This window comes from Malus sylvestris, chromosome 11 (genome assembly GCF_916048215.2).
Source record: "Malus sylvestris chromosome 11, drMalSylv7.2, whole genome shotgun sequence".
In the NCBI taxonomy this organism is placed as follows: Eukaryota; Viridiplantae; Streptophyta; class Magnoliopsida; order Rosales; family Rosaceae; genus Malus; species Malus sylvestris.
In genome coordinates this window covers 28,134,247-28,154,439 of record NC_062270.1, presented here as the reverse complement: position 1 = coordinate 28,154,439, position 20,193 = coordinate 28,134,247, and the positions used below count along the sequence as shown (strand labels likewise).

At 38.3% G+C, this 20,193-nt stretch overlaps 2 protein-coding genes, 1 long non-coding RNA gene and 1 pseudogene across 7 annotated transcripts; 3 read left to right on the top strand and 1 right to left on the bottom strand.

Moving 5' to 3' along the window:
* Positions 1–2,520: 2,520 nt before the first annotated feature.
* Positions 2,521–4,712, bottom strand: LOC126591468 (chloroplastic import inner membrane translocase subunit TIM22-2-like). Of its 2 annotated transcripts, none has more exons than XM_050257165.1 (5): positions 4,430–4,712; positions 3,495–3,559; positions 3,279–3,351; positions 3,146–3,181; positions 2,521–2,924 (listed from the first exon to the last, which is right to left on the bottom strand). In XM_050257165.1, exons 1-5 carry the CDS (start codon positions 4,614–4,616, stop codon positions 2,683–2,685), a joined length of 603 nt encoding a protein of 200 aa, XP_050113122.1. In that variant the 5' UTR covers positions 4,617–4,712; the 3' UTR covers positions 2,521–2,682. The 2 variants fall into 2 exon arrangements, with proteins under 2 accessions (XP_050113122.1, XP_050113121.1); XM_050257164.1 differs by having other exon boundaries at positions 3,146–3,199; positions 4,430–4,711.
* Positions 4,713–5,133: 421 nt separating this feature from the next.
* LOC126588321 (40S ribosomal protein S15a-5-like) lies at positions 5,134–8,411 on the top strand. 3 transcript variants are annotated; one of them, XM_050253392.1, is made up of 4 exons: positions 5,134–5,235; positions 6,973–7,141; positions 7,878–8,038; positions 8,160–8,411. In XM_050253392.1, the coding sequence occupies exons 2-4, from the start codon at positions 7,012–7,014 to the stop codon at positions 8,256–8,258; spliced, it is 390 nt and encodes a 129-aa protein (XP_050109349.1). In that variant the 5' UTR covers positions 5,134–5,235; positions 6,973–7,011; the 3' UTR covers positions 8,259–8,411. The 3 variants fall into 3 exon arrangements, with proteins under 3 accessions (XP_050109349.1, XP_050109347.1, XP_050109348.1); XM_050253390.1 differs by lacking the exon at positions 5,134–5,235 and adding an exon at positions 5,441–5,672; XM_050253391.1 differs by lacking the exon at positions 5,134–5,235 and adding an exon at positions 5,441–5,672 and having other exon boundaries at positions 6,960–7,141.
* Positions 8,412–9,073: 662 nt separating this feature from the next.
* Positions 9,074–10,482, top strand: LOC126588320 (BAHD acyltransferase At5g47980-like; annotated as a pseudogene).
* Positions 10,483–10,939: 457 nt separating this feature from the next.
* On the top strand, positions 10,940–20,161 carry LOC126591386 (uncharacterized). 2 transcript variants are annotated; one of them, XR_007612370.1, is made up of 4 exons: positions 10,940–11,285; positions 11,420–11,541; positions 11,901–11,967; positions 19,952–20,161. It is a non-coding gene; the product is annotated as an uncharacterized LOC126591386 (long non-coding RNA). The 2 variants fall into 2 exon arrangements; XR_007612369.1 differs by lacking the exon at positions 19,952–20,161 and adding an exon at positions 12,818–12,923.
* Positions 20,162–20,193: the final 32 nt, after the last annotated feature.

The window sequence follows — 20,193 nt, the reverse complement described above, 5'->3', positions numbered from 1 at the left end:
TTCTTTTCAGTGCATCAATATTTTTATACTAAGGAGATGAGGAGTTTGGCTAAGTCACATAATGAGCAACCTAATTTGGTATTGAATTCTCCATCTACAAGATTTGAACTTAAGATCTCTCACTTCTAAGCAAAAAAGAATATCATCAAACCATAGTATTGAGTGGTAACATCTTGATTCTTGAAAGTGAAGGCGTTAACACAATCCCCCAATGTTGTCATCAGTTTTACATATGCACCAATAATCGTAGTTAATATCAATTATGACAAAAAACAGAAAATTTGACTTATTTTTTGAAATTCAAGAAAGTTAAAATAGTATGAGTGACAGATCCTCTTTGTGTGGATCCTGAGGATCCAAGGGATCCTCAAATCATATTCGTTCATCATGCGGTCAGAAATTATTGTAAATTTTTTTATTTAAAATTGAATATAAATAGTACCTGACAAAAACTGATCGCAGGATGTATAATGAACTGGTGTGATTGAAGAATCCTCGGGATCCTCACAAAAAGAATCCGGCAAGGATCCTCTCTAAAATAGTATATCAAAATTCCACGCAACGAATACTTTATTCCTCTCTCTCATTTATAGAGAATAAAATACAAACATATTTGACAAGGTAAACCAAATCAAATAAGTAAGAGTGATGCTAGAGAGCCATTTAGTTGAAACATATTTCATAAACTACATGAGATGGGTAGACTTCTTTTTTTATTTATTTTTTATTTTTTAAAATGGTATTATCTACACTAAGGGGTATGAGAGTGTGTTAAGCCTCACAATGTGTTAGCAATAATGTAATTCAAATTCACTTTTGACTAAAATTGAACCTAAACCCTCTCATTTACAAGTTAAGAGGAATATCACTAGACCTTAATACTAAATGATAATTAGACTTCTTTAAATCATTAAGAAAAAAATCCAACCATCAACCGACACATTATGTGCTCTACATGATTTAATCTTCCTAACATTTTTTCAATAAGTAACCCTAATTCCTTGAGGACAAGAAAACCTACATATAAAATAAAATAGCTAAGGAGCCGTTTGATAACCATTTGGCAAATTAAACATTTCCCCTTTTATTCCACAACAGTTTTTTCACTTCTTTGTTTTCATTTTCAGATTTTTATTCTGCAACAGTTTCTACTCTTTTGTTTCATTTTCAGATTTTGATTTCTAATTCATTTTTTTAATTGAAAACGAAATAATTATCAAATAGCATTTAAATTGTTCGTTTCTAATAATTGAGTAAACGTAAACTTTCAACATACGTGTCGGCATAGCAGGTGGAATGGGAATCTTGGAGTCAATAAGCTAAAGATGGATCCGAATGCGAGAACAGTGGAAATCCTCGAAAGGATACCCAATGAGTCATTTGACAGAGATACTAAACCATTACTCGAAACACTCAAATGTTTCATCAGATCAAATGGCTGTAGTGCGGTGGAGAGCGATTAGAAAAGTATGGCTCGCAACCGGGGAGACCTGCGTTGGATGGAACTGGTTATCTGATGGTGCAGTGGTTGGGTCGTAGGGGCAAGGTGGCCTGAAGTTGCAGATCATCGGTGCGGGGTGGGGGAGGACCAGGTTGGGCTGGAGCCTGGAGCCACCATTATCCAAAACAGTATAAGGTTGAGCTAATGCAGCTCTCTTCTTTCTATTTAGGAGTAATTAGGTTTTCATCCTTATTTTTACTACTCTATTGATTAAAACCTTATTACTTTTCAATTTTTGATCAAGGTCCTTTGTATTAATAATATCATTAATTATTTCAATAATAAAATATTTTTTATTTCTAAATATATTCATTTAATATTAAAAATGTTACAATTAGTATATTTATATTTATGGCTAAATTTTTTATCATATATTTTTATTTTTAGTTTGTACCCTTTTTTAATTTGCAACCCTTTTTTAATTTGTACCAATTTTCCTTTCAGTTTTAATTTGTACCCATATATTAATTTCTTTTTGTGCCCATATTTTTTTAAAGTTTTATTTGTATTGTACCCATATTTTTTTATTTATTTGTACCCATTTTTATTTTTGCTAAATGTACCCATGTTTTGATACAATAATTTTTTGGTTATTTTTTATGAATGTACCCATGTTTACACACACACACACACAATAGTATATTTATATTTTAATATTTTTAATCCCACAAATTATGGTTTTTTATTTAAAATCTCATTACTATAAACAACTATAAATTTTAATTTTTAATTTAAAAAATATAGTAACGTACATAGAAATAAATCATCAATTAATTTCAGGGACTTGGATCAAAAATTGAAAACCAACAAGGTTTCAGTCAAAGACTGTTCATAACTAGGACCGCATCCAAAGTCTCCCTTCTATTTATCACTTGTCACTGAGATACCGTGTGGCATACGACGATCGATGCTGGCCAACACACAGCAATTCAGGCATAGGTGGTCATGAAAATTGTAACTTCCGACATGTTTCTCAATCGGGTAAAATCAGAAATATACGTGCACCATGATCCAACAGATTTCGCGATCAAGAACCCAATTCATAACTTGCAACTAGAATTTCAACTAAAAAGATTTACATTAGCACATAATATACGGTTATACGGAGGAAAAAGTACTGAAAGAGGTTCACTTGAATTCAAGACCAAAAAGCATAAATAGCATTGATGAGACAAAATTTCTTAGGCTGGGTGAGAAGGGCCCTTCTCGCGATTCTTCAAGGAATTGCAAAAGAAGGTGAAGCCCGCTTTTAGTTCTCCCGGGAGTGAAAATTGTAGGGGAAGCACCAAGGGACGAACTTGCTCACTTTTCTTCCTCACAGAAAATGGTTGTGCTAAAGCCGGCTGCTGCTTGTTTAGGCCTTCAATAACAAATGAGAATGCCCCAAAAGTGAGACAGCTTTGTAGAAGAGCCTGGGGTGCACCTGCAAATTAAATAAGGTATTCTAAATTAAAGATATAATAGACTGTACAGAAACTGCTTTATTGATTAGCGAGGAAACGACTTGCTCGTTATAACAATCCAAAAATGAAAGAGAACAAAAATCGGGAGTTCTATAGATATTAAAAATTTAAATTTTAACAGCACAGTCAATGAGTTTATTGCTAATTTATAAATTATCGAACTCTGTAATAAGATGGATACCTGGAAAACTAAGAGCAAGACCAGTGCAACATCCAGCTACTCCAGCATTAATGACTGCAGAGGAAGAAAGAGTGAACATGATATAATGAATGAATAACGTAAAAGTACTATTTCTGCATTCAAGTTCCCATACCATCATCCTTTCCTCGCAGCCTCTTCAACATGCAGACAACCAAACTGTGCACTCCGGACAAAACTGCAAATGTCTGAAAGGGGGAAAATATAAAAAGAAACCTTAACAACTGAATTCAAAGAAACATTCGACATTGTAAATAGCATTTCACAAAAAGAACTAAACTAATTACACTCAGATTGCAATGCTATCATTTAATAATAGGAATTCCCATACCTTAGCAGAAGATCCTGCATCTGCAAAGGATCCTTTAAAACCTTTTTTCTTGAACAACCCCGCACCTGTAACACATCCAGGCAAGGTAAAACAAAAAAATCTCAGTTCGATTGGCATGTGTATGTAAAAAAAAGATAAACTGGGGCTGAGTTTGCTGAAGATGGGTTTGCTCGTCTAATAATTCATTGCTAAATTGATATCAAGACAATCTTCAATCTCTAGCTGTTTTTACATGTATAAAAATCAGGCGACAGCAGCCACACTGAGTAACGCAATATCGAGCCAAACTCAACTCAACCAAAGTTTGAGTGGCATGTTTTGTTCTACATCCCCTCATTATGTGAATACGGCATAGAGAAATGACTGGCATTATCCAAAGGGATTAATTACTCCATAAATCAAACAATCGGAATTCTCTCATAACAACAGCTTGTTAGATGCAATGAGCATAGAAAGGAACCAAGCATACAGCAGTATAAAGTTCAGAATGCCGCATGTACAAGTCTATCCACAACCTTAAACTACACAGTGCAATTCCGGAGCCTTAAAATATCAACTTAACCTCAATTTATTGCTTCACTGTATATTATCAGTTCCAGCAGGAAATCATCAAAACTAGAGTCCATATCACAAAAAATTAACTAACTTTACCCCAAATTTACCCTATAAACCACAATTTCACATATCAAAACACAGGAGGAATTATAAACAAAACCCACCAAAAAATCGGAAAGAGAAAATTCACTCCTTTTCCTAAACCCTAAATAATCATCTAATAAAAGCATAAGCACCACTCAAATTCCCATATAGAAACACCACAATTATGCAATTAAAAGATTCACAAATACAAACATACACACACGCACACACACACACACACATATATATATATATAGAGAGAGAGAGAGAGAGAGAGAGAGAGAGAGAGGGAGGACCGTATCCAAAAATGGAGCCCATGAACGCGCCGCCAGCGGAGTCTCCGGCGAACCTGAGAAGGCAGACAGCAGGGCCACTGGGGGAGGCAGGGACTAAGGAGTTTGAAGAATTAGGGTTAGGATTAGTATCGAGCTCAGTGTTGGGATCCATCTCAGTGTTTGAAGAATCAACCGACGTCGTCGCCATGGCCGGCTGCTACTCGCTCTGCCTATTCAATCTCCAAAAGCAGAAATAACTCAAATCCTAAACTGACACTACAATCAATACGCCTCCTTGTTATTTCCGCATTTTATTTGTTTAGTAAGTCTTAAAAGATTGGTTTTACACAAGATGAAACGACGTCGGACCGGCACTGTTTTGATTATTTTTATTTTTTAACAACTGATATTATCGCACTAAAGTGAGGGATGAGTTTAACCTGCTAGCAATAATATGATTCAAATTTATCTTTTATTTTGATTCATTTTAGTTACTAGAGTTTTGCTCTAAATTCAATCTGTTGACACTACCTTCTAGATGTATTGCCGATGAAAATTTATAAATTATGTTTAGGTATGTGCAGAGGACTAAGATTCTTTTTCCTCCTCTTTCTATCCATTTTCATCCCATCCTCTCACATTCTCTATTTTTTCTTTCTCTTTCTATAAAAGAAATTAATATAAGATATTGACGTAGTTTAACCGTAATTGTTCAAATAGGAGGAAGAGAAAAAAAAAAAACAATCCTACTCCGTTTGCAGAGTCGTTATGGAGGATAGTAAACGGGTATGAGGGGGATTTGGGGTTCAAGTCATGGATCGATGAAGGTATTGCCATTCCGGATATGTACGCGACCCCGATTATATGTATATATTAAAAAATAAAATTTATAAATCATGTTTGTGAATCCTCTTGATTGGTCAGGTCTTGCAATATCTCGTATTTTCTTTTTATTGAATAACTCCTTTTGACATGGAATGAAACATACAACTCATTGTAGGTTGCTATAACAATTGTGTTGAACTATAATATTGAGTTGGACTATAATATTGAGTTACTAACTAATTACAGCTTGAGCGCTCTGATCAAATAGATCGTTAGTAGCTTTAGCGTTGATTATGTGAATTTTAGTTAATTCACTCTTAGGCCCAATAGAAGCCCAGCAGTGAAGTGTGAACCAAGACTAACGGTTCTCCGCTGCCACTTGTCGTCCCCGAAATTCAGTTCATATTTTCAGTTCATATTTTCCAATCACTCCGAAAAGGTGATTTCTTATCTTTAATTCGTATCTGGGTTTTTTTCTTTTTTAGTCTCATTCATCGTTTCTTGTAATTGCCCGGATTGCTTTTGCGCTTAAACACCGAAATTTCATTGTCAATTATTTGGTTTGACAAATGGAGCTAACCAGAAATGTGATTGTGATTTAGGGTTTAGGGTTTAGGGATTGGTTGTCAACTAATTAGGGTTAGGGTTTAGTATATACCAGCTGAAGACATTCTATGTTACGTTGTATAGAGCTTGATTTGATCTTTGACACCTCTGTGAATTCATGAATGCTTACCTTTCTGGAATCAGCATACTAAAATAATGCACGTTTTGATTATCTAGTGTGAATGCGTCATTGTTTGATTAAGTGTGTGTTTGTTGTGGTGATACCTGCCCCTACAATTTTGGAGAAAACATGACTGCCATTTGCATTGTAATTAAGCTGCACATAATACATCAATTTTTTGGGTATGTTTGGGTGAGGAACCTTCAAATTCGAAGGGATTTAGGGATGGTGATGAAGAGATGGATCACAAAAAAAAATATGATAGGAGGAATTAGAAATGCATCGCATGAGCATTACAAACGGCATGATGGAGAGATTTACAAATGACTACTTGGGAGGAGTCATTTACAAATCCCATAGCTTTGTAATGATCATGAGGTGCATTTTCTAATTCCTCATATCTAACTTTCTTTGATACATTTCTTCTTTGTTTTGCCTAAATACCTTGGAATTTGGGAGTCCTTTGCCCAAACATACCTTTAAGCTGGTATGGCATAATGTTATTTGTTCTGGTTATTACTCAAGTACATGTTAAGGCGGACAAGAAGATGCTGCAGTATATTGTTTTTTACTACTTTATATCAAGGGACAGGAGAGGATACCTTCAATGTTGGCATTGTTCTTTCTTTGGACAATCTGTAAATTAGATAAAAAGAACTTTTTTAACCATTGAAATATTAGTTAAAGCGATTATAAGAAAATTGGGAAGCTTTAGTATGCTTGTATTATATTTGAGTTGTTGGTTTTATTTCTCCAAGTTACGAGAATTCTTTCCTGATCCTGTACTCAAACAAATATTATACAGATGAAGGGCCATTACCCTCTGGATTCCCTTATGTAGGATTTATGTGCAGAAATGTGACCTAGTTTTCTAATTCTCTAGATATACTTTTCAAGATTTCAAATCTTCATATGTCTTACTTCATAGCTAATCACTCCAACTACACAGCTATAAGAGATTTTAAAAACATCACCACAATACCATTTTGTTTCTGACAGAGCCTTCATTTAGGTGTGTCACATTTGAGGGTTGGATTTTGCACAGAGAAGGATGGGGAGAATGATATTGAATAATGCATTGAGATCAATAGTGAATGCGGAGAGAAGGGGGAAAGATACTGTGGAGTTGAAACCCATATCCACAGCAATGTCATCATTCCTCAAAATCATGAAAGATCGAGGTAAAACCCTATAGTCTCCTCTTTTTTATATATATTTTGATAATTGAGACTAACTATTTACTATGTACTTTCGGATATGGTTTTTTGTAAAGTTAATTTGTTGAGAGGGTTTTGAAGACGGTAAACCTGTAGTGAATAAGGATCTATAGAACTGGGTTCAGTTAGTTGGGGTGGGCTCTAGGAATTTGGCTTTAATCAACATAGGTTTATTTAATTTTTATTTTTATTATTTCACATAAACAAGAAAATGGTATCTGGAACAGGCTGACCAGTTTTAGGGCTTTATTGTCTTTCATCCGAGCTTACCTACGATGTCAAATGCTGTCACTTATTTGTTTTGTTGGTCTCATGGATTTAATGTCAATTTATGAATTTCATAACACTGCCTTCATTCTGATGCATGCCATAATCAGGCATGCTTGAATAAGAATAAATACTAAGACTGTTTGAGGATATGTTGCTTTGAATAAATTGGTGATGGTTTTAAAACTCGCTATTAGAGGACTAGCATTATAGGCAACTTGTAATTAATTATGGGATGCTTTGGTTAAATTTGTAGTTTTAATTGGAGACATGGTATTACTTTTTTGCATGTACCATATGCATCACACTTCTTGTTTGTTTCTTTGGAAGGGGAGTAGAAGGGGGTGTATCAAAAAGTACATATAAGCTCCAAATGTTATTTATCAATTTGTTGCATGTAGTAATTTTCCTGACTGTGGTATGCTTTCCTTAGGTTATATCAAGGATTTTCAAGTTTTTGATCCGCATAGAGTGGGGAGGATAACAGTTCAACTACAAGGTAGGGTTAATGATTGTAAAGCTCTTACTTACAGGCAGGATGTGAAGGCAAGAGATATTGAAGAGTACAAAATGCAAAAACTTCCAACACGACAGGTTGGTTAACCTCTTGGTGTCGAAAGATGTGTTGAAAGTTCTTTTGTTGTCCGTTATTATTTAAAGGTGCCCGCTGGGTGTGTGGATTTTTCTGTTAATGGGTTTTGCTCTCTTCATGCAGTGGGGTTATGTTGTGATTACTACTCCCGAAGGTGTGTTGGATCACGAAGAGGCTGTTAAGTGTAATGTTGGGGGTCAGGTTCTTGGCTATTTTCATTAGATGGGGAAGGGAGAAATGTTCTCCGGTATGATGATATTCCGACTTCACCAACGTGAGTTTGTTGTTTTGTTTATCTCAATATCAAGTTATGTGAATCTGGTGTCAACTTATGATTTAGATAAATGGTAGAACAGGATCATTCCTCTTGAAACAGCGCTCTTGTTTGTTACGAAAATGGTAGCAGCATTTAGTAAACCAGTCAATTACTCTTTTAAACCTATTTTGAAGCATATTTTCCTGGGCATGCTAGTGAATTTTGATATGCACAATTGTTCACTTTTTCTTTTGGGTCAGGGTTTGCTGGTTTTGATTTCTGTGTCGGTACTGAGAAAGACGTGATCACTTATCTAGTGTTCTGTGGTCAGAATTCAACTCCGGGCATATGGGATGCGTGATCACATCTTTCTCTGCTGTCTTTGCAATTGCTATACGATCAGAGACATGACCTTTAGAGGTCAACAAAGATTTGTGTGTGGATGGAAATATGTTTTGATTGCAAATGCTGATGGGCAAGTGGAACACACTTACAGAAAATACCATATACTACCACTGCATCAATTCGACAGTAATTTGCATCAACAATTCACTCTACTTCTACGATCTAGGGAAAAAAACGTAGATCCATCCATTTTGCCACCAAAATTGTGTTTTTGTATCCCATTTTGCCTCCTACTGTTAAATCCTTTAAATATTCTGTAAATATGTCGACGTCTCCTATGAGTTACTCATTGTTTTTTTATCGTGGAAATATTTTTGCTCACTACCTCATGATTTTCGTGGAACAAGTCATTCTCAAAGGAAACAATTAACCATCCTCTCCAACTCCCCACCACCTCAGAAATTTGGCCCTCTCTGTTTTTGATCAATTTCAACCTGATACTCATATCCCACTAGTTCCCTTCTATCGTCGTTGTTGCGATGAAGTCAATATCGATCTCCATGCATTCTCTGTTTGCTGAAAAACTCAAGCTTCTAAAGAAATCATAATCGGAAGCCCTCACTCGCTTATATCCCCTTGAGGGAAAAGTCGACTACAATGTTTCGATCAGCTGCAATGATCATGGAGCTGCATTTCTTGAGGACCAAGTTAACCGTTCCATATCAGACATTTTGGACAAACCTGAATGTTCTACTTGTTCAGGCCAACTTCTTTGAATGTGGTGGATCGGCGGTCGGAGCCAGCAATTTACATAAGGTCGCCGATGCTTCAACATTCAGCACATTAATAAAGCACTGGGCTGAACTTGCCCTCAGCTCAGCCAGTAATAGTGATCATGCCGTGCTTTCCCACAAGATTTCTTGAACTCACCAAAACCTACCTTCCTAAAGACAATTGTCTCACACAGAGACCCGTATTTGATGCCTTAAACATTTCTGCTCTCAAGACCAAAGCCGCCAGCGCAGCAGTACCAAATCCAACGCGTGTTGAAGCAGTACCAGCGCTCATTTGGAAATGCGCAATGGAAACACCGAGATCAATTTTGGGTTTTACAAGCGCAGGCTTTGTTCAAGCAGTTTTGTTCGAGCGGTGAACTTGAGGAAAAGATTGTCAGCTCAGGTTTTGGCGCCGGTAAGCATATTGGGGCATCTCGAGTGGTGCTTCAGGGCGATGTACTTAGAGAGTGAATTAGACGCGAAAATTTGGTTGTGAAACTTCGAAAAGGCATTGAAGTATATAAAGAAGAGTACCCTAATGGTGATGTGGTAATGCGCGCAAACCATCAAAGAGTCCGGCAACCTGGGAAGACATGATGTAGAAACCTATGCTTGTACCAGTTGGCGCCGGCTTCCCTTGTACAAAGCCAGTTTCGGGTGGGGAAGGCCAGCATGGTGGTGAGCATTCGTAGACGATTTCAACTTTCGACCATTCAGCCAGCCATTGCAGTGACTAGTGCAGGACTGTGACTTTCCAAAATGTCTTATACACTTCCTGGTCGATTTCAACTTTCGACCATTCAGTAATGCTCTTGATCTCCGAGTTTTGCTCTTCACGCCTGATCACCATCTATGAGCCTAAAATATAAACTCATCATCGCTCGTAATTATATCATATGGATTAGTAACACCATATGTCGAATTTACAACCCGACAAATTTTGGTACTGCTGATGGTGGGCGGTTTGGGAAAATTGATTTTTCCTTTGGTTAGGTTTTTTATTTTTCTGAAGAAAAAAAAAGAAAAAAATGTTGAATATTCAATTTGGATGTTATATAACATATTTTGGGTTCCAAATGAAATTAACATGATCGATGCTATTTCATATTTTTCATGTGATACCAGCACTTATATGTAAATCACTTCTTATTTTCAATATTGTAGAAAGTATTAGAAGAGATAAAAACTCACTTTTTATTTTCAATATTGTAGAAAGTATTAGAAGAGATAAAAACAAAATATTTTGCTTTGCATACAGCAATGGACTGTAAGATATTGGAAGAAATTAATTATCTATATCTATTGCGACTGGAGAGTACAATATATATCGCAAATGATTAATATGCAGTTTCATTTTCTATCAAATTCTGCAAGTCGTCTTGAAACACCAGACAATTTGCCTGCAAGCTTCTGAACTTTCAAATTTTTGCATCTTAACATGCAGCTAGGATCATTGCAATAGGGAAGATCTACTTTATCGTTGGTGTTTTATTTTTCTTTGAAATATACAGATAATCGGCGTCAACAAATGTCATAGCCCGTCCCGAGATTCTATTTATTGAGGTTGTGAAATGACGAAAGTACCCTTGACGGTTACTAAGGTATGTGTGTGGCATGTTATTGAATATGCATATTTCCTAAGTTTTGGAAAATTTAAATTGGATAAGGTTGTATTTTTGTGGTTAGGGAGTTAAGGAAATGGATGGTGATTATTTTGGGATGGACCACACACACATACACACGGGTCAAACCCTTCCTCTCTCTTCCCCGTGCTCTCTCTCTCCTCTCCGTTTCAGTCTCACTCTCTCCCTCTCGAAAACGTACGGACCAAAGCATAAAACCCTCCAATCATCACGGATCGATGCCAAAAGGGTAAGGTTCTTCATCCTTTCGACCTCCTGAGTTGAATGGTACCATTTTTAGAACTTAGAACCCTCGATATCACGTTGAAAACTCGAGGTCCGATTTGAGTACTGTTCATGCATTCGTGATGTGTTGATTTTCAGGGAATTCTAAGCTTATAGTGAGCTTAGTGAGGTCTTAAGGAAGCTCGGAGTGGTTAGTTTGAAGGTTTTGGACATCGGGATCGTTGAGTTCGAAGTTGGCCGGTTTTCTTGAAATTTCTCCGGTGAGATTTCGTAGTTTTTAGAGCCTTAAAGTAGTGTAACGTGATTATACATGATTAGGGCTTCATTTTGATATAAAATGCGTGAAAAATGGTTGAGAAATGACGGAGAACAAGGAGATTGAAAAATCTCCAATTTTCCGGTGACCGGAAAAATCAGTCCGGCGACTGGAGGAAGAAGATGACGCGCGTGGGGGCGCGTGCGGCCTCGAAATTTTTTTCTAAAAATACCTTGACGTCCGTGACGTCGAGTAGGTCACCGTGGTATATTCATATACCCAAATTGAGCACCGTATGAGAAATTATTGCGAATTGTCAGTTATGTGCTTTAAATAACATTGTTTTAGTTGTTTCGCATATAGGTGATACCTATCCCGAGGACGAGCGGATTCAAGGGCGTCACGGGGGTTACGACCCTTCGACTTATCAGTGAGTGGGCAGTTATTTTATGTTATTACCTATATACTATTGATTTTCCCAGAAATTGAATTTAAATGAAAGTATGTTTTCAAATGCCATGCATGCATATTATGAATCATATGAATTAGTAATTGATGCATATATATATATATATATATATATATATATCTATATATATGAATTGGTGCTGTGGACGCACAGGTGAGTATCAGGTGAGTTTTATGTTATTTATGTGAATCGTTGATGATGTGAATTGTGTTGAGAGCTCAAAACCTGCACCCTGGTGTTAGTGCTTATAGTATTCACCGCACCGCACGCTCACCTTGGATCCAAGTAGATGCATGTCGTACAGACCATGAGAAGGTTTCGACATGCTAGTCGTACAGATCACTAGAGGTGGTTCCGACTAGTAGGTGACCTTAGATTATGTGCACAGATGATTGTTGAGAGAAGCACTAGAGCGTATTATTACACCATTCTTGTTGTACAGACTACTTCAGGTAGTTCCGACTTATGTGCAGAGTAGTGCCGTACAGGTCACCGTGGTGACTCCGGTTGGTTTGGATATTGAGCTATGGAATTAACCGTACATGATCAACTGTACGGTATCCGGTTGATTCATTATGTCACCTGTTATATTGATGCATTCATAATTTGTTATTGACATTTATGGCATGGCATATTTTCTGGAATTGATAAAGATTGATGATTTAAGATATATGAGGAATTATTTACTATTATGTTGTTTTCTGGGAAAGTATACAGGTTTTACAGCGAGGGGTTAGAATTGTTTTGATGAAATGTTTTTGAAAAGCTTTGGTTTTACTGACCCACTCAATTTTGTTTTGCGCCCCTCCAGGTTCTAGTTAGCAGCGTTGGTGGCCCACGAGGATTCCCACGGCGTACTGACAGACTACATAAATGTAGGACTCACATGCGGGTGTTGTATTTTAGTTATGGTCCTACTTGATTGCACCTAGTTCTTATGCTCTGAATTTGTGTGTTTCACATTTAAACTTACTCTACCACGTTACTTGGTTATTATTGCTAGTATTTGGTTTTTGTTTATTCGTATTTCTCTTATCTTTTGCTTCCGCATAACACTTTTGGTTACGTCACACTCACGTGATGGCCAGCACGCCTTGATTTTAGGATCGGGGAGTGTCAGTTTGGTATCAGAGCCTCGGTTGCAGTCCTGTATAAATTGTTAATGCTCTAATGATCTTTTGGTATTTTCTGTCAGAACTATGCCGCCTCGTAGGGAATCACGCCGTGCTTCTGAGTCTAATTTCCCTGATATAACCCAATTAGGGGAAGCGATGGCCCATGCCTTTCAGAATGCAATTTGTCGTCGTCCTCTTCCTCAGAGAACACCCCTGGAGACTATGTATAATCTAAAATTGGACTGTTTCATGGGCAATGAGGGTCATGAAGGGGTCGAAAAGTGGTTAGACCATATTGAAAAGACTTTTCAGGTGATGCAGAGTCAAGGGAATCTTCCTGCTAATAGATAGGTGGAGACCACTACTTGGTTTTTAGGACGAGAGCCAGCAGCTTGGTAGGTAAATCAGACTAAGTTTATGTCGCCTGAGATGGCAGCTGACTGGGAAGTATTCAAGGAGAATTTTATGAAAAGATTTGTTCCTCCGGAATACATTAACCGTAAGAAGCAGGAGTTCACTCAATTGAAGCAAAAGAATATGTCGGCGCATGAGTATTACAGGAAATTTACAGACTTATCTCGTTATGATCCTGATACAGCTGGTAATCAGGCAGAGATGCTTCACCGTTAGGAACTAAGAGGAAATGGCGGACTTTTGCTAGTGCGCTTCCTTGCACTGATTATCATAAGTTTTCTAAGATTTTGGTTCGGATGGAGGATTCCGACAACCTTCCTAGTAATAGTGAGGATGATGAAGATAAGAATGATAATCAGAAGAAAGAGGATAGGGGTAAAGGTATCTCCACTCAGGGACCTCGTAAGACATAGAATTTCAAGAAAAGTGGAGCGAGCTCGAGTTCTTCCAGTTGAGGATTTAGTGTCACAGGTCCGAGGAGAGGTGAAAGATTTACTGGTGGACCCAGGTTTCAGAGACAGAGAGATTTTGGTGGTGCTGGTGGTTCTGGTGCTCCGTTGTGCCGCCGTTGTAATTTTAGACATCATGGAGAGTGTAGGAGAAGTGGTAGTGGTGGTGCTTGCTAAACTTGTGAACAGATGGGACATAGGGCTGCTCAGTGTTCCCAGAGGTAGCAGAGGTCTCAGCAGTCTGCTATGCCACCTCCAGCGCCGATTCAGCAGAGTTTTGGATCAGGCAGTTACGGTCAGACGGGTCGTGGTGATGCTTATCACTACCAGGGTGATACTGCTCCCTATGCTTCCGGACAGTATCAGTATTCCCAGGATCCTTATTCTCAGACTGGGTATTCCCAAGACCCTAGAGGTTATACTTCTTATTCTTCCATGCCAACTAGTGGATCTCAGTGGCATCATGGAGGTTAACCCCGACAGGGAAAGGTTACTGCTAGTGGTGCAGGACCGCCTAGGCAGTCTAGCCAGCTAGGACAGGGACGTACTTCTCAGGGGTGAGGTAACCAAGGCAACAGAGGTCGTGGTGGACGACAGCAAGCTCAGGGACGTGTTAATCACATATCACTGCAAGATGCTCAGAATCATCCGGACTTGATTATGGGTACGTTAAATATTCTTGGTCACTTTGCTAGAGTTTTGATTGATTGTGGTGCTACACATTCTGTGATTTCTCATACGTTTGCTCAAATGACTCAACCTCACCCTACACCTCTAGGATTTAATTTAGAATTTGCTATGCCTAGAGGGGACAAATGTTATGTTGATAGTGTTTATCCTGGGTGTCCAGTGATGGTAGATGGTGTGGTTATACTAGCTAATCTTATCCCATTAGATATTGTGGATTTTAATGTGATTTTAGGGGCAGATTGGTTGCATTGTAATCGTGCCCATATAGATTGTTATGGGAAGTCAGTTACTTTTCATCGTCCTGGATTACCAGAGGTTGCTTTCGTGGGTGAAAGCAGTGGGGTGAGACATGTAATTATTTCTGCCATGAGAGCAAAGAAGTTGTTATCGAAAGGTTGTCAAGGATACTTAGCACATGTGGTGTTAAATGATGTTGTTCCTAGCAGTGTGGAGGAAGTTGGAGTAGTCAGGCACTATCCTAATGTATTCCCAAACGATTTGCCTGGATTGCCGCCAGACAGAGATGTGGAGTTTTTTATTGATTTGCTTCCAGGTACGGATCCTATATCTTTGACTCCATATAGAATGACTCCAGCTGAATTGAGAGAGTTGAAAATTCAGTTACAGGAATTAACTGATAAAGGTTTCATTCAACCTAGTACTTCACCTTGGGGAGCTCCAGTGTTGTTTGTAAGAAAGAAAGATGGAACTTTGAGATTATGTATTGATTACAGGCAATTGAATCGAGTAACGATTAAAAACCGTTATCCCTTACCTCGTATCGATGATTTGTTTGATCAGCTTAAAGGTGTGTGTGTGTTATCTAAGATTGATTTGAGATCTGGCTATTATCAGTTGAAGATTAAAGAGGATGGTGTACCTAAGACGGCTTTCAGGACCCGTTATAGGCATTATAAATTTTTGGTGATGCCATTTGGATTGACTAATGCACCTGCAGCTTTCATGAGGCTAATGAATGAGGTATTCCAGCAATATCTTGATAGATTTGTCATTGTTTTCATTGATGATATTCTGGTGTACTCTAAGTCTAAAGCAAATCATATTCGACATCTTAACTTGGTATTGAAGAAATTGAGGGAGCATCAGTTGTATGCCAAGTTTAGCAAATGTCAATTTTGGTTGAATGAAGTGGCATTTTTGGGGCATGTAGTATCGGCACAAGGAATTCAAGTAGATCCTCAAAAGATAGCAGCAGTGGAGAATTGGGAACAACCACGAATTGTCACTGAGGTACGGAGTTTTCTGGGTCTAGCAGGTTATTATCGACAGTTTGTTCAAGATTTTTCTATGATTGCATTGCCACTAACGAAGTTAACTAGGAAGGATGTTAAGTTCGAGTGGGACGAGAATTGTGAGCAAAGTTTCTAGCAGCTGAAATATTGCCTCACTCATGCTCCGGTATTGGTACTTCCTGATGGTAGCGGTAACTTTGAGATTTATAGTGATGCTTCTTTGAATGGTTTGGGATGTGTTTTGATACAGCATAATAGAGTGATTGCCTATGCTTCTCGACAATTGAAGATTCATGAAATGAATTATCCTACTCACGATCTTGAGTTGGCAGCCATTGTTTTTGCTTTGAAAATTTGGAGGCATTAACTCTATGGTGAAAAGTGTAAGATCTTCACAGATCATAAGAGTCTTCAATATCTTTTCACTCAGCATGATCTTAATCTTCGTCAACGAAGGTGGATGGAGTTACTAAGTGATTATGACTGCACTATTGAGTATCATCCGGGTCGTGCAAATGTGGTAGCTGATGCACTGAGTAGGAAACCTCAAGGTCGACTCAATGCTTTGTATGCTTGTCGTGTTCCTCTTCTTGCAGATTTGAGAGCTACTGAAGTAAAGTTGGAGTTAGTAGAACAAAGAGAAACTTTTCTTGCTAGTTTCCAAGTCAGGCCAGTTTTGGTTGATCGTGTACTTGAAGCTCAGATGGTAGATGAAGAAATTCAAGAAATGATCCAATTGAGAAGTGAAGGGAAAAAGAAAGACCTCAGGATTTGAGAATCAGATGGCATGCTTATGCAGGAGAACATAATGTATGTGCCGAATAATGAGGAATTAAAGAAGGAAATTTTGGATGAAGCACATTGTTCAGCTTATACGATGCATCCATGAGGGACTAAGATGTACCATACCATTCTACCATTTTATTATTGGCCGGATATGAAGAGGGAGATTGCAGAATATGTAAGTAGGTGTATTGTTTGTCAGCAAGTTAAAGCTGAAAGAAAGAAGCCTATTGGTCGGATGCAACCACTTCCTGTTCCTCAGTGGAAATGGGAAAATATAACTATGGATTTCGTGTATAAGCTTCCTCGTACACGGAATGGATTTGATGGTGTTTGGGTGATTGTAGATCGGCTTACTAAGTCAGCACACTTCATTCCAGTGAGGGAAAAGTATCATCTGAATAAATTGGCTAAGTTGTTCATCACGAAGATTGTGTATCATGGAGTTCCAGTGAATATTATTTCTGATCGAGATCCAAGATTTACTTCTAAGTTTTGGGTAGCTTTTCAGGAAGCTCTTGGTACGAAATTGCTTTACAATACTGCTTATCATCCTCAAACCGATGGGCAATCAGAGAGGACTATTCAGACGTTAGAGGATATGCTGAGATCTTCAGTGTTACAGTTTGGTGATTCTTGGCATGATTGCCTAGACTTGATGGAATTTGCCTACAATAATAGTTTTCATTCGAGCATTGGTATGTCACCATTTGAGGCACTTTATGGTAGAGCTTGTCGTACGCCATTGTGTTGGTCAGAGGTTGGCGAAAGAGTGCTAGAAGGCCCAGAGATTGTGGGTGAGACTACTCAAAATGTTCAGGTGATTAAGTCTAACCTGAAAGCGGCCCAGGATTGACAAAAGAGTTTAGCAGATAGACATGCTACTGATCGAGTTTATGATGTGGGTAATTTGGTATTCTTGAAATTGTCACCTTGGAAAGGTGTAGTGCGGTTTGGAAAGAAAGGCAAGCTAAGTCCTAGGTACATAGGACCTTATGAGATCACTGAGATGATTGGTGAAGTTGCTTACAAGTTGGAGTTGCCTCTGGAGTTATCTAAGGTGCATAATGTGTTTCATGTCTCGATACTTCGACATTATGTTTCAGATCCTTCACATGTGATTCCTCCTCAACCTTTGGAGATTAATTTGGACTTGACGTATGATGAAGAACCAGTGACTATCTTGGATTGGAAAGACAAAGTTCTAAGGAATAAGACTGTGAGCTTGGTAAAAGTATTGTGGAAGAACCACTCAGTAGAAGAAGCTACTTGGGATCGAATGAGGGAGATGTATCCGAGGTTGTTTTATGAGTAGTAGTGTGGTGACTGGTTCTATGAATTTCGAGGACGAAATTCTATAAGGAGGGTAGATTGTCACAGCCCGTCCCGAGATTTTATTTATCGAGGTTGTGAAATGACGAAAGTACCTTTGACGGTTACTAAGGTATGTGTGTGGCATGTTATTGAATATGCATATTTCCTAAGTTTTGGAAAATTTAAATTGGATAAGGTTGTATTTTTGTGGTTAGGGAGTTAAGGAAATGGATGGTGATTATTTTGGGATGGACCACACACACATACACACGGGTCAAACCCTTCCTCTCTCTTCCTCGTGCTCTCTCTCTCCTCTCCGTTTCAGTCTCACTCTCTCCCTCTCGAAAACGTACGGACCAAAGCATAAAACCCTCCAATCATCACTGATCGACGCCAAAAGGGTAAGGTTCTTCATCATTTCGACCTCCTGAGTTGAATGGTACCATTTTTAAAACTTAGAACCCTTGATATCATGTTGAAAACTCGAGGTCCAATTTGAGTACTGTTCTTGCATTCGTGATGTGTTGATTTTCAGGGAATTCTAAGCTTATAGTGAGCTTAGTGAGGTCCTAAGGAAGCTCGGAGTGCTTAGTTTGAAGGTTTTGGACGTCGAGATCGTTGAGTTCTAAGTTGGCCGGTTTTCTTGAAATTTCTCCGATGAGATTTCGTAGTTTTTAGAGCCTTAAAGTAGTGTAACGTGATTCTACATGATTAGGGCTTCATTTTGATATAAAATGCGTGAAAAATGGTTGAGAAATGACGAAGAACAAGGAGATTGAAAAATCTCCAGTTTTCCGGTGACCGGAAAAACCAGTTCGGCGACTGGAGGAAGAAGATGATGCGCGTAGGTCCGTGCCCCTCCCGGAGCGTGGGGGCGCGTGCGGCCTCAAAAATTTTTCCTAAAAATACCTCGACGTCCGTGACGTCGAGTAGGCCACCGTGGTATATTCATATACCCAAATTGAGCATCGTATGAGAAGTTATTACGAATTGTCGGTTATGTGCTTTAAATAACATTGTTTTAGTTGTTTCGCATATAGGTGATACCTATCCCGAGGACGAGCGGATTCAAGGGCATCACGGGGGTTACGACCATTCGACTTATCAGTGAGTGGGCAGTTATTTTCTGTTATTACCTATATACTATTGATTTTCCCAGAAATTGAATTTAAATGAAAGTATGTTTTCAAATGCCATGCATGCATATTATGAATTATATGAATTAGTAATTGATGCATATATATATGAATTGGTGCTGTGGACGCACAAGTGAGTATCAGGTGAGTTTTATATTATTTATGTGAATCGTTGATGATGTGAATTGTGTTGTGAGCTCAAAACCTGCACCCTGGTGTTAGTGCTTATAGTATTCACCGCACCGCACGCTCACCTTGGATCCAAGTAAGTGCATGTCGTACAGACCATGAGAGGGTTCCGACATTCTAGTCGTACAGATCACTAGAGGTGGTTCCGACTGGTAGGTGACCTTAGATTATGTGCACAGATGATTGTTGAGAGAAGCACTAGAGCATATTATTACACCATTCTTATTGTACAGACTACTTCAGGTAGTTCCGACTTATGTGCAGAGTAGTGTCGTACAGGTCACCATGGTGACTCCGGTTGGTTTGGATATTGAGCTATGGAATTAACCGTACAGGATTAACTGTAGGGTCTCCGGTTGATTCATTATGTCACCTGTTATATTGATGCATTCATAATCTGTTATTGACATTTATGGCATGGCATATTTTTTGGAATTGATAAAGATTGATGATTTGAGATATATGAGGAACTATTTACTATTATGTTATTTTTTTGGAAAGTATACAGGTTTTACAGCGAGGGGTTATAATTGTTTTGATGAAATGTTTTTGAAAAACTTTGGTTTTACTGACCCACTCAATTTTGTTTTGCGCCTCTCTAGGTTCTAGTTAGCAGCGTTGGTGGCCCACGAGGATTCCCACGGCGTACTGACAGACTACATAAATGTAGGACTCACCTGCGGGTGTTGTATTTTAGTTATGCTCTGAATTTGGTTGCACCTAGTTCTTATGCTCTGAATTTGTGTGTTTCACACTTAAACTTACTCTAGCACGTTACTTGGTTATTATTTCTAGTATTTGGTTTTTGTTTATTCGTATTTCTCTTATCTTTTGCTTTCGCGTC